Source organism: Candida jiufengensis, assembly GCF_024610255.1.
Source record: "Candida jiufengensis strain CBS 10846 chromosome Unknown scaffold11, whole genome shotgun sequence".
Lineage (NCBI taxonomy): Eukaryota > Fungi > Ascomycota > Pichiomycetes > Serinales > Debaryomycetaceae > Lodderomyces > Lodderomyces jiufengensis.
The window spans coordinates 197,390-213,091 of record NW_026261569.1 but is presented as its reverse complement, the minus strand read 5'-3'; the positions used below and the strand labels follow the sequence as shown (position 1 = coordinate 213,091).

General features: G+C 28.4%; 7 protein-coding genes and 1 pseudogene across 8 annotated transcripts; 2 read left to right on the top strand and 6 right to left on the bottom strand. All coding sequences in view use genetic code 12, as the record gives it.

The window, feature by feature from the left end:
* KGF54_005483 (uncharacterized protein) lies at window positions 1-395 on the top strand (the record flags this gene model as incomplete). The annotated part of the gene is made up of 2 exons (XM_051766284.1): window positions 1-224; window positions 305-395. The coding sequence occupies 2 exons, from the start codon at window positions 1-3 to the stop codon at window positions 393-395; spliced, it is 315 nt and encodes a 104-aa protein (XP_051617517.1).
* Window positions 396-966: 571 nt separating this feature from the next.
* On the top strand, window positions 967-2,460 carry KGF54_005482 (guanine deaminase; the record flags this gene model as incomplete). The annotated part of the gene is made up of 1 exon (XM_051766283.1): window positions 967-2,460. The coding sequence occupies one exon, from the start codon at window positions 967-969 to the stop codon at window positions 2,458-2,460; it is 1,494 nt and encodes a 497-aa protein (XP_051617516.1).
* Window positions 2,461-4,339: 1,879 nt separating this feature from the next.
* Window positions 4,340-4,927, bottom strand: KGF54_005481 (uncharacterized protein; the record flags this gene model as incomplete). Its single annotated transcript, XM_051766282.1, has 2 exons — window positions 4,340-4,554; window positions 4,612-4,927. 2 exons carry the CDS (start codon window positions 4,925-4,927, stop codon window positions 4,340-4,342), a joined length of 531 nt encoding a protein of 176 aa, XP_051617515.1.
* Window positions 4,928-5,004: 77 nt separating this feature from the next.
* Window positions 5,005-5,916, bottom strand: KGF54_005480 (annotated as a pseudogene). Its single transcript has 2 exons — window positions 5,532-5,916; window positions 5,005-5,216 (listed from the first exon to the last, which is right to left on the bottom strand). Coding segments are annotated over exons 1-2 (597 nt in total).
* A 404-nt stretch (window positions 5,917-6,320) lies between these two features.
* Window positions 6,321-6,821, bottom strand: KGF54_005479 (uncharacterized protein; the record flags this gene model as incomplete). Its single annotated transcript, XM_051766281.1, has 1 exon — window positions 6,321-6,821. The coding sequence occupies one exon, from the start codon at window positions 6,819-6,821 to the stop codon at window positions 6,321-6,323; it is 501 nt and encodes a 166-aa protein (XP_051617514.1).
* A 703-nt stretch (window positions 6,822-7,524) lies between these two features.
* On the bottom strand, window positions 7,525-8,783 carry KGF54_005478 (uncharacterized protein; the record flags this gene model as incomplete). Its single annotated transcript, XM_051766280.1, has 2 exons — window positions 7,525-7,767; window positions 8,373-8,783. The coding sequence occupies 2 exons, from the start codon at window positions 8,781-8,783 to the stop codon at window positions 7,525-7,527; spliced, it is 654 nt and encodes a 217-aa protein (XP_051617513.1).
* Window positions 8,784-10,397: 1,614 nt separating this feature from the next.
* On the bottom strand, window positions 10,398-11,096 carry SSR1 (Ssr1p; the record flags this gene model as incomplete). The annotated part of the gene is made up of 1 exon (XM_051766278.1): window positions 10,398-11,096. One exon carries the CDS (start codon window positions 11,094-11,096, stop codon window positions 10,398-10,400), a length of 699 nt encoding a protein of 232 aa, XP_051617512.1.
* A 945-nt stretch (window positions 11,097-12,041) lies between these two features.
* KGF54_005476 (uncharacterized protein) lies at window positions 12,042-14,753 on the bottom strand (the record flags this gene model as incomplete). Its single annotated transcript, XM_051766277.1, has 1 exon — window positions 12,042-14,753. One exon carries the CDS (start codon window positions 14,751-14,753, stop codon window positions 12,042-12,044), a length of 2,712 nt encoding a protein of 903 aa, XP_051617511.1.
* Between the last annotated feature and the right edge of the window lie 949 nt (window positions 14,754-15,702).

Here is a 15,702-nt window from a genome sequence, read left to right as displayed (position 1 = left end):
ATGTGTTCAACATATTGTCTTAATTCCTCAAAGCCAGGCTCACCAGGCTCATACCAAACTTCATCTACTGTTCCTTTACGGTCATCAGGACTGTCTTTGTCATTAACAACCGACGCTAGTACAAGCAGCAGTTGTACTTCAAAAATTGTGAAAGAAGATCAGAAAATGTATAATATTTTAGCAACAATTCGCTTACCTATGGACAAGAAAAAGAATTTGGTAAAGTATGTTGTTCTTCTGATGTTGAATATGATTCAAGTGTATCTATTTTGTGGATTTGGATCTCCTCGTGAGCCATTTTTAGCCATAATTTGCATCAACTACCTATTCATGGCCTGGAATTATTTGGTGTTCAAATGCTTGGAAAAGGCTTTTCTGGTAAAGCCCGAATCTGAATTTATTATTAGAGATGAGTCAAAAAAGGGAGTGGTCATTGTCAAAAATCCTTAAATTCTCGGGGTATAGAAGTGATTTGAAAAACTCTAATATTCCACGATAAATTCAAAAATAATTTTGGAATTTGATTGAAAGTTCATTTTAGGTTGAAGTTTTAAGTTGCAAAAGCTGAAATGAATTTGAAACGAAAAAAGATATACAAAATTTGAGTATACGAATAAGTGAACTAATATATAAAGTTTTTAATCAAAAACAAAATCATTTCTCACGCTATTTACTACGAGCGTTGTTTCCACGAACAAAGCCAATCTATCTCTTTCACTTTCTTCATCTCCGTATATATTATTTCAATTATTTTGAGCAGTTCATCGATTATTTTAAATGTTTAGATAAAAGTTTTAGATAAATCTTTGAAACGGAATCTCCAGCGGAACAGAGTAAATTAGATAAAGAAAAGTAAACATAAACTTTTTTATAAAATCAATTAGATTTCCCCATACTTTTCTTGATAAAAAACTAAACATACTATACAACATTTTTAAATATTCCAAACTGTCAACTGATCAAATCATGCCAACATCAACGGCTTCACCTACCCCAAAAGCTATAGATTCAATACAATATACATTATTCTATGGAACATTTATTCATACCCCAGATTTATCAAACCTTGATATTAAGTTGAACACATTTGTTGGAGTTGATTCAAACGGAGAAATAGACTTTATTTATAAAAATGATATAAAGGATGTAACAAGCGAAGAAGATTTAAAACAAATTTTCATAAATGAGAGAAACGAATCAAAGAGTAGCAAGATTGATACTAAAGATATCAAATTCATAAATCATTCAAAAGACTTTACTAAATTTTTCTTCCCAGGTTTTGTTGATACTCACATTCATGCATCACAATATCCAAACATTGGGGTAGGTTTAGGAGTGCCATTATTGGATTGGTTAAAAGAATATACATACCCAGTAGAAAATGAATTTCAATCACCAACAACTAAAATAGAATTTGCAAAATCAATATATTCAAAAGTCATCAAGAGAACATTACAAAATGGTACAACATGTGCATCATATTTCACAACTATTGATTTGGATACAACAAAATTATTTGCTGAGTTATTATTACAATATGGTCAAAGAGGATTTGTTGGTAAGGTTTGTATGGATCACAATGATGTGTATGAAGAATATCAAGAATCCGAACAAGATTGTATTAAATCAATGACTGATTTGATATCATATTGTGATAAATTAAATCCTAAAAATGAAAATTTAATAAAACCTATAGTAACTCCAAGATTTGCACCTGTTTGTTCACCAGATTTATTGAATACTTTAGGTTCAATGAGTGAAAAATATAATTTACCTATTCAAACTCATATAAGTGAAAATTTAGAAGAAATAAAACTAGTCAAAAAATTATTTCCAAATTGTGATGGTTACGCAGCAGTTTATAATGAATCAGGATTATTGAATAATAAAACAATTTTAGCTCATGCAGTACATTTAACAAACGAGGAATCAAAATTAATATCAGAGAAGCAATGTTCTATATCTCATTGTCCTACATCAAATACTTTTATATCAAGTGGTGAAGCTCCAATACATGATTATTTACATAAATATAAGATAAATGTTTCATTAGGAACTGATGTAAGTGGGGGATTTGATTCGAATATTTTACAGATGATAAAATCCTCAATTTTAGTAAGTCATCATTTATCAATGAAAAACCCTACAAATAAAGAGGACATAAGATTAAATTTATCAAATGCTTTGTATATGTCAACAATGGGTGGTGCAAAAGCAGTTGGTTTACAAGATAAAATAGGATCATTTAAAGTTGGTAAAAAATTCGATGCTCAATTAATTGATTTATCAAGTTCTGGTTCAAATATTGATATATTTGATTGGCATTTACCAAATGATACCAAAGAAGAAGACAATTTAAAGAAAATTAATGATTTATTGGGGAAATGGATTTTCAGTGGTGATGATCGTAATACTATAAAAGTTTGGTGTAATGGGAGGTTGGTTATTGATAAAGAATGAGGTATTCAAATACACAATTCTAGAGTTTTTTTTATTATAAATATATTTTGTAGAACTTAATGGCATATTAGTTCAAACATGAAACTCTAAAAACTTTAAGTGGGACATAATGTAGTTCCAATAAGTAAAACAATAACTACAAGCAACCCAAAATAGTTAAATCTCAAAAATCTTACCGCTCCTAAAATAATATAAACCCTGAAATAAAACCACCATTGAAAGTTAATAATGATTCGATAAGAAATTTATCAAAATAGTTAGAAAATCACCTTCGTCAGGAGCTATGAGTTTGATGTAACAAATGAAGTGAAAACACCCAAACAAATCAAAAACAACCTTATTAAACTGATGTTAGTATTCAATTATTTTGAAAGCAAAAATCTCTAATAGTGAGTGAATTAATGAAATTAGTATCATAGCTTCATGACCGTAATGTAAGCATTTAAATGCTTTGTAGTGAAATTAATATTTTGTGTCGAATCACTTTTGTATATTTTGAGACAATCAATATTAATTTTATTTTTTTTTGCAACCAAAAAATTGTCATATCAAAATAATTTGCAACTAATTTTTTTTACTAAATATAGATCGATTTCCTGATATTTAAAAAACTTTTTTTGAATTACATTCTTTTCTACTTTAAATTCATAAGCAAACTATAACAACATATATTCAATTCAATATAATATATCAACAATCTTATTTGGCTTACTATATGAAATGCTAATATACATAATTATATTAACTAATTCAAATTTATAAATTATAAAAAAAATTACTAACTGCCACTTTTTAGTCCAGATGCGTACTGATTTCAATACATTATGAACATAATTAATGCAAGCCAAGTAGGATTTGGAGTCAGAGATACAATAAATTTTGTTTTGACTGCTGCAAGTTTCAGACCAATGAGATTTACCACACTGTAAAACCCAACTGTCCTAACTTTTGTTAGATTTTATTTTGGTAAATTGCAGGTATCCGCTATTTGCTAATTATCAAAGTGGTTAATTTGGTGTTCTACGTGTAGAGGCACCTTAATTTAATTCATCAGGTATACTACTAACATCAATATTCTAGTGATCATCAAATTAAGCAGAAAAAAGTATGGATAAAAGTAGAAGAATATTTGATGTACAACATTGAACACAATAGTGGGTACAGGATGGATTTCATTATATTTATTACTAACTGTAAAAATTATAGGCATCAAATTAATCATGCGTTGCTAGATTAATATTTGGAATTTATTTAAAATTGGTCAAACACAATTTAAGCATTGGACTTTGTGGTTTGATGAGTTTGATTGATTTTGGAGCTTCATGTGGTCTTGATGAAATAAAAAGATCTTATTTATTCTGCCTACTTGCTAGCATTTAATAGTGTTCATAATTGATAATCAGTAAAAAGGAATTAAGTTAGAATTTGGATTTATATAGTTGATTGTTTAGTTTGATTACATAGTTAAATAGCTTGATAAATTTGTATAATTTAGAATTGTTTGGGGTATGTATGAATCACTAACTTTATATCGAGTCACCATTATAATTAGATAATTGCTCAAAAAATTTGTAAACATCAATTACAAATTTAGCGTTGACCAGTTTAATTAAATGTATTAAAACTTTTTTGCAACAGCTACAAGTGAAAGTGATAGGAAAATTAATGAGCTTACAAAGTAAAAACATGCTATTGAACTAAAAAATGAGAACCATTTTATACTAGACTATCTATACCGAATATAATTTTTTATCATAAATGGAACCAATGTGAATAGAATAAAAGAAAACTGCAAAAGAACTTGAAATTGGCGAAATCAGCTTGTGAACAAAAGAATTGAACTAATATAATAAAGAGATTGATAACCGTTATAAAATTTTTATAAATAAAAAGTAACGAAATTTGAAAGCAACTTGAACCTAAATAAAGCACCAATAAATGATATTAAACCAGCTAATAATGAGAATCTTAATCCAGAACCTGAACCTTCATGAACGAAAATAACTCCTGATTCGTGTGATTCATTTACAGTTGATCCTGAATTTGATTCAGCAGCAACAGTTGGTGCTGGTGTCCAAGACACATATGAAGTATCTCCAATAGCAGATTTGGTAACAACTGATCAACCAGTTGTAAAAGTATGAACTTCACCACCTGCAGCTGTTGGTTCAGTAATTGTAGTTGGGACTTCAGTAGAACAATATGTAGTATATGTTTTTGCTCCTTTAGTAACAATATTATAACCAGTTGTATATATATGAACAATACCACCTTCAGGTGATTCAATAATGGTAGTTGGAACACTCAATGGGAAATAAGTGGTGTAGATTGTTTTTAATTCTAAAAAATATTTATAGCCTGAAGTATAAACGTATGTTGAGCCTTCTGAAACACTAGTACCACAACTTATTTCATATTCACTTGATAATGGACAATAAGTTGTATATGTTGTAAAATCATTTGTCATTGTTGTTACACAAATAGTAAAAATTGAGATTGGAGTACAACGACCTTGAGAACATGACGTAATTGTAACGACCGTTTTTAATTTGATGCAGCCTCAATGGTTTCTTTTTCAGGGCAATAAATTGTATAAGTAGTATCTGCTTCAGTACTTGTGGTTAATCCTGTAACAAGAGTTGTAGCAGCTGAACAGTGACCTTCATTACATGATGTGATTGTGAGTGTTTTTTCTTTTGGACTTGAACCTGTTCCATAACCTGTTCCATTACCTGTTCCATTACCTGCTCCAACTTCTGCTTCATCAACCGTCTTTTAGTTCTTCATAACTAGTAAGCTTTGTAAATTATACTTTATCAGAATCAAATATAAATTATTAATTGAGGAATATACCATACTATTAAACTTAAAATTATGAAAGTTTATGTATCAAAACCTTGTAAATTTGTTTAGTGAAATTCACTATTGACATAGTACATAAAGACATCATTAGTTAGATGGGAAAAGTAAAGTTGAGGCAATCAGAAGAAAAATAACACCAAGTAATCCAAATCCAATAAATTTTAAAAATTGTCTTTCTCCAAATATAATATGAACTCTGAAGATAATACATCCACCAACGAAAACTAAAAATAACCCTAGAAACATTCCTAGTATACCACTAAACATCAATGGCTTTTTCAAATCAATAGAAGTGCCAAGAAATAACATTGAAACAAATAGTAACGCAAGTCCTACTAACATACAAAATATAATCTTTCCAGCATCTGGTCCACATTCATCACCTTTTTTCTGTTTTTTTTGATCCTCAAGATCTTGCTCTACTTGTGTTGGATTATTCTCTTCTATATTATTCATTTCAATTGAATTTGGTGGGAAAGGTGGTGGTGGGGTTGCATAATATGGATCTGGTTCATTAATGTTTTGATTTTCATTTATTAAATTTTCGTCATTTGTATGTGGATTTGAGTGATTTATCGGTTTATAATCTGTCATTTTTGAATCTTGACTAATAAATTGTACAGTTGATATTATTTTCAATAAGTAACTGAAACAAAATCTAGGAAAGGGACTTTCAATATTTTGGATCAAATTCGCTAAATTTGCGTTAATAAAGTTTTAGTCATTTTAGGGGGCTGTTTAACTATGAGATTTTTGAGCCGTATCTAAATGTTGTAACAATGAATGATCATAAAAAGGTTTTTTACCCGGCTCATTGTTCTTGGCTTGTACAATGGAGAACATGTCATCACGAACAAGGATGTTTCTTATTTATACGATCATTTAATACAATTATAAAAACTAGATTGGTCATTCATTTATGCTATTCTGGTCTATAAATCTATATTGCTGTATCAGCGTAGAACGTTCATCTATGCATTTTAGAATTCTATCAAATATCATAGTAAAGAATAAGTTATAATCATTGTAACAATCAGGATAATAACAGTACCCACCAAACCAAGTCCAACAAATTTGAGAAATTTTTCTTGACCATAAACAGTGTGAACATCAAATACAATACAACCAGCAACAAATATTAAAAATACACTTAAGAATAAACCTATTATACCTGATATTTTAACTAATTTAGTATCTCCTGCTGTAATAAGAATACTAGAAATAAATAAAAGGGCAAGACCTACTCCCATACAAAATCCAACTCTACACATATCTGGAGTACATTCTCCTGGACGTGAAGTATTTCGGTCTTGCTTATCTTGTTGTGCTTGGGATGATGTGTTCTCATTCATGTTACCTAATTCAATATTTGGTGGAAAAGGTGGTGGTGGAGTAGCAAAATATGGATCGGAATCATTGATGTTATTATTATTATTGGTGAAAAGGTCGTCATCATTTATTTGAGGTTTTGAATGATTGATAGGTTTATAATCTGTCATATTTGAAAATTGTAGTTATATAAAGTGAGCCGAGTGAAACTTAAGTAAATTGATTAGAAGTTATGGAATAAATAAATTAATTCAAATTAATTATAAAAAATGAAATTATAAAAATGTGTCAAAATATCTCGTAAATTTTATTTTCTTAGCATCGAAAATCGTTGAGATTTTAGGGGGTTATTTATATAATTATTTATTATTAATTTGAGCCGTAGATAAAAAATAAATGCACCAAAATGACTATAATGGTTATGGTTCAAAACCAATACGTCATTGGGCAATATTTAAAAAAGCCATGTTATTCATGATATTAATTACAAAAAAATCAGGTGCTCCCACTAGTTTGTCTAGTAGTCTTCTCTCTTATTTCTTTCTCAAAACCATCTACTAAAGCATTTTTAACTCCTGTGTTATTCATTAATTAAACCTTTTTTAAAGTGGCTATGACCAATAAACAAAAAGCAGCCAAAAAAACGGCCCCGACAAGTTTATGAAACCAATTTTCACCGTATGATAAATAGCATTAACTTCAAATGTGAACAAAACATGAAACAAATACAAGCCAATCTGTAATGATTGTTTTCCACTACTATCTATAAACTTATCGGATACAAAAATGAAAAGTAAAGAATTCCCTAAAAAATCAGTGATATGAACTCGCATGAAAAAAGTTTATGCACCTTAGTTTTTTATCTTCTTTTCTCTAAAGAATCATGATAAAATTTTGGTTCTGAATCTCTTCGTTCTTGATAAGTAGGGTGTTTGTGGTAAGAACGTTAGTTTCGTTGAGGGCCAATAACTTGTTGGATTTGTTTGGTGATGGAGGTACTTCGCTAGGTTCTCCGATTCTGGACTTATTCCGTGGCAATGGTGGTGGTGTCTTAGAGGATTTCGTTTCTTCACTGCTTGTTAATGTCAATCTGATGTAATATCCAAACTCTTGGTTCTTATCCCTTTTTAATAAAACACTAGTCTGCAACCCACAAGGCATTTCTCAAAAATGCAAGTCAGTATTGATAATTAATATATGGATTTTATACAGAATACATTATTTACATCTTTATGCTAATCTTTGCTAAAAAATGAAACTCAGAATAAGTCTGAACAAGTATTGTAAATTGAGACTTGTTATTAAAAAAAAAAAACCATTAATTGTTGATAAAGTATGAAGAATTTTACGCTTTTTGCTTCAAATCTGGTCCAATTAATACCTAATTGACGCTAGTATCCTATAAACTCGACATTGAGCTACGAGAGTTATGATATGAATTTTTTCTGAAGAATATACATTAATCCTATTAGTCTTTTTAGTCTAGACGCTCCATTTTGATTGTCAAATGAGAAAGTATACTCATGCATGAATGTTATCCAAACCTGCATATTATCAAATCTAAAACTATAAGTGTATAATTATTAAGTTTTTTTCAAATTGTCAATCATTAAAATTTGCAACAAGACAAGGCCAACCAGAAAAATCATAAAAACCAAAAACACCAACCCCATATACTTTAAGAATATTCTGGGACCAACTATAATATCAACCTCAAAAACAACAAGACAACATATAAATAAAATATAAATACTCATCAGTAATGGTAAAACTCCACAGATATTAGTTATATTATCTTCAGCAATTAGAGTTAAACATAAGCCAATAAGTAAAAATGCTAAACCAATCACTATACAACTGATAATTTTTCCAGTACTTTTTTTATTATTGACGTAAACAGTTTTGGTCTCATCTACTTTGTTGATTTGTTCTTGAATTTTATTTTCTCGAGATTCACTAAAGTTTGTAGAATGTGACTGAGAAGTTTCACTTTTGTTTCCAATTTCAAGCTTTTCAAGTTTAAGTTTGACTGGAGGAAACGGTGGCGGTGGTGAATCTATAATCGATTTTGCCTGAAATTCATTGCTAAGGTTCGAATCAAATTGATCGTCAACTATATGCTCTTCCGCCATTTGAGTATTAAATGTACTTAAAGTTGAAATTTCAACCAGCTTTTTGATTACCTCAGAAACAAATTAATGCTGAGAAATCTCCTTCTATATATTCACCGAAAGTGTTAATGGGATCTATAGAATCTGATCAAATTTTAAGCAGCTATAGCAAGATACAACTTATTGTCAGAAACATGTTCATGAAGATCGGAAGTACTAAAATATTTGTTATGTTCAAGTCATGATACTCTTAAGAGTAAATCTTTTGTCCCATGAATTGATCATATTTCTAAAGAAATATATTTTAAAGCAACTAACATGATAGTCTGTTATAGTCAACGTACGAATTTTATTACCCAAAAACCTGCATATAAATGGATTTGAAATCCAAGAAAACGAATTAACAACAGAGTCTTGAGGTTTCCTTATTTTTTGTATTAGGACTTTATAAAATAAATTTGACTCAATTGTGGAGTAGTTCCTGATTAATTATTATATAATTAGTGATTTGAGAAATTGTAGATAATGTAACTTTGACAACGGTTCTGAACTAGAAGCTTTAGCTATTGATAATATAAGCAGTTGAGTAAACCTCTAATATGGTCCAAAACTTGAATCTTTTGTTCATAATAAACTTAGTCAACAACAAAACAATAGCACTAAAATAAGGAAAACCAGTGTTCCTACAACACTTAAAAATACTAAGCCAATAAATCTCAAAAACCATTTTTTACCATATATTAAATCAACATCAAATAGAATAGCAAATGAAACAAACAAAAAATATAAACTTATCATGAAAGGTAAACTTCCACATATTTTATTAGTTTTGGATTCGGAATCGAATAATGAATAAAGGGCTAAAATGAAAAAACTCACTCCAAGAACTGTACAATATACTATTTTATTCATTTCATTTCTAGGTCTTGATCGAGAACTTGTAGTTAAGAATGATGATTGTGATGAAGTTGTTGATGTTTCTGCACTAGGACTTTTATTCAGTCTCAACTTTCTTGCTTGGAAAGATTGTAGTGATGGTGAAGGGGATCCAGCAAATGAAAGTGTATCATCATCATCACTGTTTACAAATAAATCATCTTCACGACTGACCATATTATTGACTCTTCTCATTCATCTATTTACACCAACTTTTTGCAGTCAATTCAATATCCTCGTACGACTACAAAAAATTTGATGATGTAAGGGGGTTATTATATAGAAATTAAAAGATTTCTTCTTATCTTGGAATTTACTAAAAACTATCACATGAAAACTAATAATTGTGAGATTCTATGAGTGTCACCACATCTTATGTTAATTATGATTATTTTAATGTATAATATGATATTGCCTCAACTTCTCATTGTTCATTAGTCTGTCTAAAACTGTCATTTAGTTCGTAAATTGCGAATTTTGAATCTGCTCTATATTTAAGATCTAATGTTGAGAAATTCTAGTGTCAATCAAATAGTAAACGAAATTTAATGCTTTTATATTTTTTTATAAATAAACTATATAAAATGAAAATGAAACGAACGAAGTATTAGTCAAAGTAAGCAAAAGATCAACGAGTAACTTCTTTTCTTCAACTTTTTGTTAAATAATGCCTTTTAGTTATCTATAACTTTAACCTATTTATAACAAAGCAGCACCAACTAAACCAATCAAAGCACCTAATCCAATATTATTGTTTGAACCTGAACCTTCAGCAATAGTTTGAGAGACTGATGGAACAGCAGCACTGGTTTCTTGAGCTGCAACTGATGAGGTTTCAATAGTTGATGATTCAGCAGCTACTGATGAACCTGAAGCTGAACCTGAACCTGATTCTGATGATTCAACAACTGATGAAGAAGCAACTTCTTCTGATGAAGAAGATGGAGCTGGAGCTGATGAACTTGGAGCAGCTGATGATGATTCTAAACCTGATGATGGAGCAGCTGATGAAGATTCTGAAATTGCTGATGATGATGAAGCAGCAACTGATGAAGAAGCTGAAGCACTTGAAGAAGCACTTGAAGAAGCACTTGAAGAAGCACTTGATGAAGAAGCACTTGATGATGATGATTGTTGACTGTAACCAGAACAAGAAGAATCAAAAGCCTTTTTAGCAGAATCAGCATCACCATTTGGACAAATTGAATCTAAACAAGATTTAATATCATTTGATTTATTTGAACAAATATAACTTAAATCATTTAATCCTGAACTTGAATCGTCTGATTTTTCAACTTGAGCAACACAAGCTAAAAGACATGCTGGTGGTGTAGCAACAATTAATGTTGATAATGATGTGATTAAAGTAACGAATGTAATTTTATTGAATGAAGCCATTTTTATATTTAGTGGTTGTTGTCGGATCTGAAATTGAAAATTTTTCGGGTGAAGTAGTAAGTAAGTTAAGATCTATAAATAAACGATTGTAAATATAAAACCTTAAGTTGGTGTTGGGTATCAATTAATAAAATGATAAAAACGAATGATTGATTATAACAAATATAGTTTTCAATAATAACAAATGAAAAAAGAACTATTAAAATATAATAAAAAAAAATTATTATTACTTGTTGATAAAATTATTTTATTTAGTGAGAAAGAAAATTATCATACAATAAAACACTATAAAAATAATAATAATAAACAAAAACAAATAATATTCTTTTGGCTGTGAGAGAATTCTAAAAATGGAAATAATTTTTATTATATGTATACATGAAAACAACAAATTAAATAAATAATACTTCAACTTTTTTGCAAGGTACACAAGAATTAACAAATGTTATATTCACTGATTATTCAACTATATATCATTAACCATACTACTTAACAATTGATAATCAGTCGATAGTTAACTAATACAAAATTTCAACGACAAAGTTGAGATTAAAAATTGAGCATATTTACACTACGGCGGCTCAAGCTTATATACAGTACAAAAGATCTTTCCGTTTAGATCTAGAACAAATTTTTAGATTAGTTCCACTTTTTGTGTCAAATTAAAGCTTATTTTGTAAAGGGTTCGTATTTGATCAAATAGGGATTGAATAATTATAGAGTTAATAAGACCTAATAATTTAATTCAGTTCATTAAATTTACAAGATAGTTACAGGATGGAAGATAATACGAAAATTGAAAACCATATAATTAACTTTGTGAAAAATATCTAACTCTAACAAACACTGAAAAACTGAAAAACTAAAAAACTGCAAAATCAAAAAAACCAAAGCCAAAACTAAAACTATCAAAACCGTCATCATAACTCATTAAAAAATATTCCTTTACAATCTAACTTTAGAAACCAAATTTTTCCCCTTGTACAACAATCTTAACTCAAATAAATCAATCATCAAGTTCAACTCACTAATAAGATCAATTTGTAGTTCCTTATTCAAATTCTTTTTAAGTAAATCCATTGAAGCTCCGTAATATATCTTTATTGGAATCCTAGGTGATGTATAGAATCCAGGAGGGATGATTAAATACTCTGTTTTTGCTAAGTACCCAAGTATTATATCATCGTACTTTGCAATTGAACTTAATATGTTTAATTTAAGTTCTGTGTTTATTAGTGGGTTGTAGATTTTAACTTCAATTTCTGATGTTATGATGTGAATCGTTACGTCTAGTATGAATATCTTTAAATCTTTTGTTGATACTTCATTCTGTGCTGGTTTATACTCAGGAATATTGAATGTTATGTTTGGTATTGTTAAATTGGGTATTGTAATTTCTCTTAGGAATAAATCTAATCCTATGTTGTTTGTAACTGAATTTGAACCAATATTTACTAATTGACTTGTTGTAGTTGATGAATTCGAACTTATGAAATTACTTATAAAATCTTGTAATATTTGTTTTTCTGAGGGTTTTGAATATTCTAATTTGACGTTTGCAATTATATCAGTTCTTTCATCTTTTGGTAAAAATAGCTCTTTAAAATTTAATGATCCAACTTTGGTTTGATTTACATTTAACCCAATGCTAATTTCTTGTTGATTGTATTTAGGTATTTCTAATGATAAATTTAATGGATTGTATATGGATAATTCTACTAAAAATTCAATACTATTTGGTGTTGATTCAAATAAGTATACTTCATTTATGGTTATATTTAATTGTGATAAAAATAAATCATTCACCAAATTTAAATCATTAGCTAAATTTGCGAATTTTGAAGGTAATTTAATCTGTGAAATATCCAAATGTTTTATGGTGGTTCTATTGACTAAAGGCAACAGTAAATCAATATCAGTCAAACTAACATTCAAATAGATATCTTCATTGATCAAAAACTCATAATCGTTGTCATTAATGAATTTATTGACTGCTTTTCCTATATAACTTGGATTAATAAGATCAACATCTAAATCAGATGAGTTCACATCAACATTTAATGACTCTTCTAATTGATTCACAGATGAATAAACAAATTCTTTAGATTTAGCACTCAATAACAAATTATTTTTCCATCCAACGTTAAAATTCAATTTAAACTTGTATAAATCAACAACAAATGGTGATGGAATTGAAAATTGAAAAGTTGAATTATTATTAATGACAGTTGATAATATTTTACTTAATGTTTTATTATCTTTGGTTTCATTATTCATGATGATATCTGTTGAATTTGATTCCACACTGTTCAAAGGGATCTTGATTTTAGGTAATTTTATTGAAAGTTCAATTGGTGGTAAGCTTTTCAAACTATTTAATATCCAATCTAAATTAGTGGTGGTTTGATAATCACTTAAATGTATTGCAAAATGTATTGGACTTTCATTCAAGTAATTTTGTACCAACTGGTTAATTGGACTTACGTGGTTGATGCAATCTTCCATTAGACAACTTGGAACGTCTGTAATCTGACCAATTACATGTACGTTTGTTAATTCGTGAGGTGATAATTTTGTTGGTAATGTTTTCCATTTCCCCACTTTTACTAATTCTTCATTACAATCTTTAAATAAAAGATCCCATTCTATTGTACTTAAATCTAATGTTAGTCCATAATCATTAGATACTTGTAAATTCACACTTAAATCAATAACATTCGGATGATCAGAAGTTATATCAACTTTCTTAATTTCAAGAACCAGTGGTAGTAATTTAAAATCCTTTTTATTAACACTTACAAAATCACTAATTTCAATATCATATATATTAAATTTCACAAATTTCAAAGCTTGAATTTGTGATTGATTTGAATGAATCTTCACGTCCATGTTTATTTCATCCCCATCTAATTTATAATAATACTTCAAAAATTCAAAAAATTGAGTTTCTCCTAATGAACAATCACTTGAAAAATTCAAAGATGTGGTATGTGCTTGTCTTATATCTACTTCTATTGGTGGTGGGATAGTATCTAACAAGTACAAGAATGGACTATCAACATCAATTAATCTCACATGTATCTGTACTGGCTTAATCAGCGTTATAGTTATTCCACCAATTAAAAAAGACCCCAATTTCAATATTGATTTTTGTACAAAATTGTTCTCTATTTTATTATAATCTATAGTTATTGAGCCTTGAACATTTATATTTACACCTTGTCTAGTTAAATTTTCAAAAGTTGTATTGTAAATCTCTATATTTATTGAATCATTAATTGAATTCTCTATATTATTTAGTGTAAGATAAATAGTGGACACGAGCAAAATTAAAAATAAAATCAAAACATGAACCCAATTTGGTTTGAATATACTTCGTAAAATTGAATAGTGGGGTATTTCTGTCTTACTTAATAATGGGGTTAACTCATTTGCTTCATTGTTGTGGTGGTTCTCTTGTGCCTCTAAATCATCTGTTGTATGAGTTTGTTGATTGGGTATTGCTTCTTCCTGTTCAGTATGTTCCTGTTCAGTATGTTCCTGTTCTTCTTGATTATTATTTAATAATGGACTGCTCTCATTTAAATTACCTGTTGTAGTAGTGTCATTATTAGTATCATCATTTGATTGTTGATGAGTTGATTGAGTATTTCCCATCTCTTACTTCACATAATACTTGAATACTTCTTATCAATTTTGATGAATTTTTATTATTGAAGTTAAACTTTAAATTTGGTTGTAATTAATTAAAAGTGAAGAGAGATAAAAAATGTAGAATATATTAAAATAAATTTCTAGATAGTTAAATTTTTAGGGGGTTAAACCTTGTTGATTTGATTTATGCCAAAAAATTTATAAATTTCACCATAGTGTTTTGGCTTTGAAAAAATGTATATATTATAAGAAATTAATGATATAATTTTAAAGCTAAACCAAGCTAGTACAGGAATTGAAAAAAAAAAAAAACTCTTGATTCAATTAAAAAGTAAAACTCAGGAACATATCGTAGGTAGTTTGTATAAATTAAAGAGCAATTGAATTATTACAAAAATTGAAGCAAATTTATGGTAATTATTGAAAAAAAATAAAAGTTATACATTTGTAATTGTGTAAAATAACGTTTGAATCAAATACTTGGTTTTATTTGTAGGTAAAAGCTGTAGCACAAATAACGTGTTTCAAAATAAATCCCTTGATTTAACACATTATTATATACTTTAGTTCTTCATTTGATAATTTTGTTGATTTAACACATTCCCATTCATCCATAATTACTTAATAGTTGAACTCTTCGATTAATGATTCTATGAATTTATTAACATATTTTTTTTTGTGTTGATGCTTTAACAGCTACGTGAAATAGACCTTCACTTGATGTTAGAGAAAGAGATGAAAAATCTATTGAAGTTGGTAAAATTTTATCAAAATAATTTAATTTGAATTTACATAATTTTTACAAATTTCATAGTGTTTATCCTTATTACTCGAATATAAAATAAAAATTTCAATGATTATGAAGGGTCCAAATGTAAATAATATTTAATACTCTTTATTTTGTAAATCTATCTTTGTTCTTTTAATTTGTAAATGTAAAAAAATTTAGATA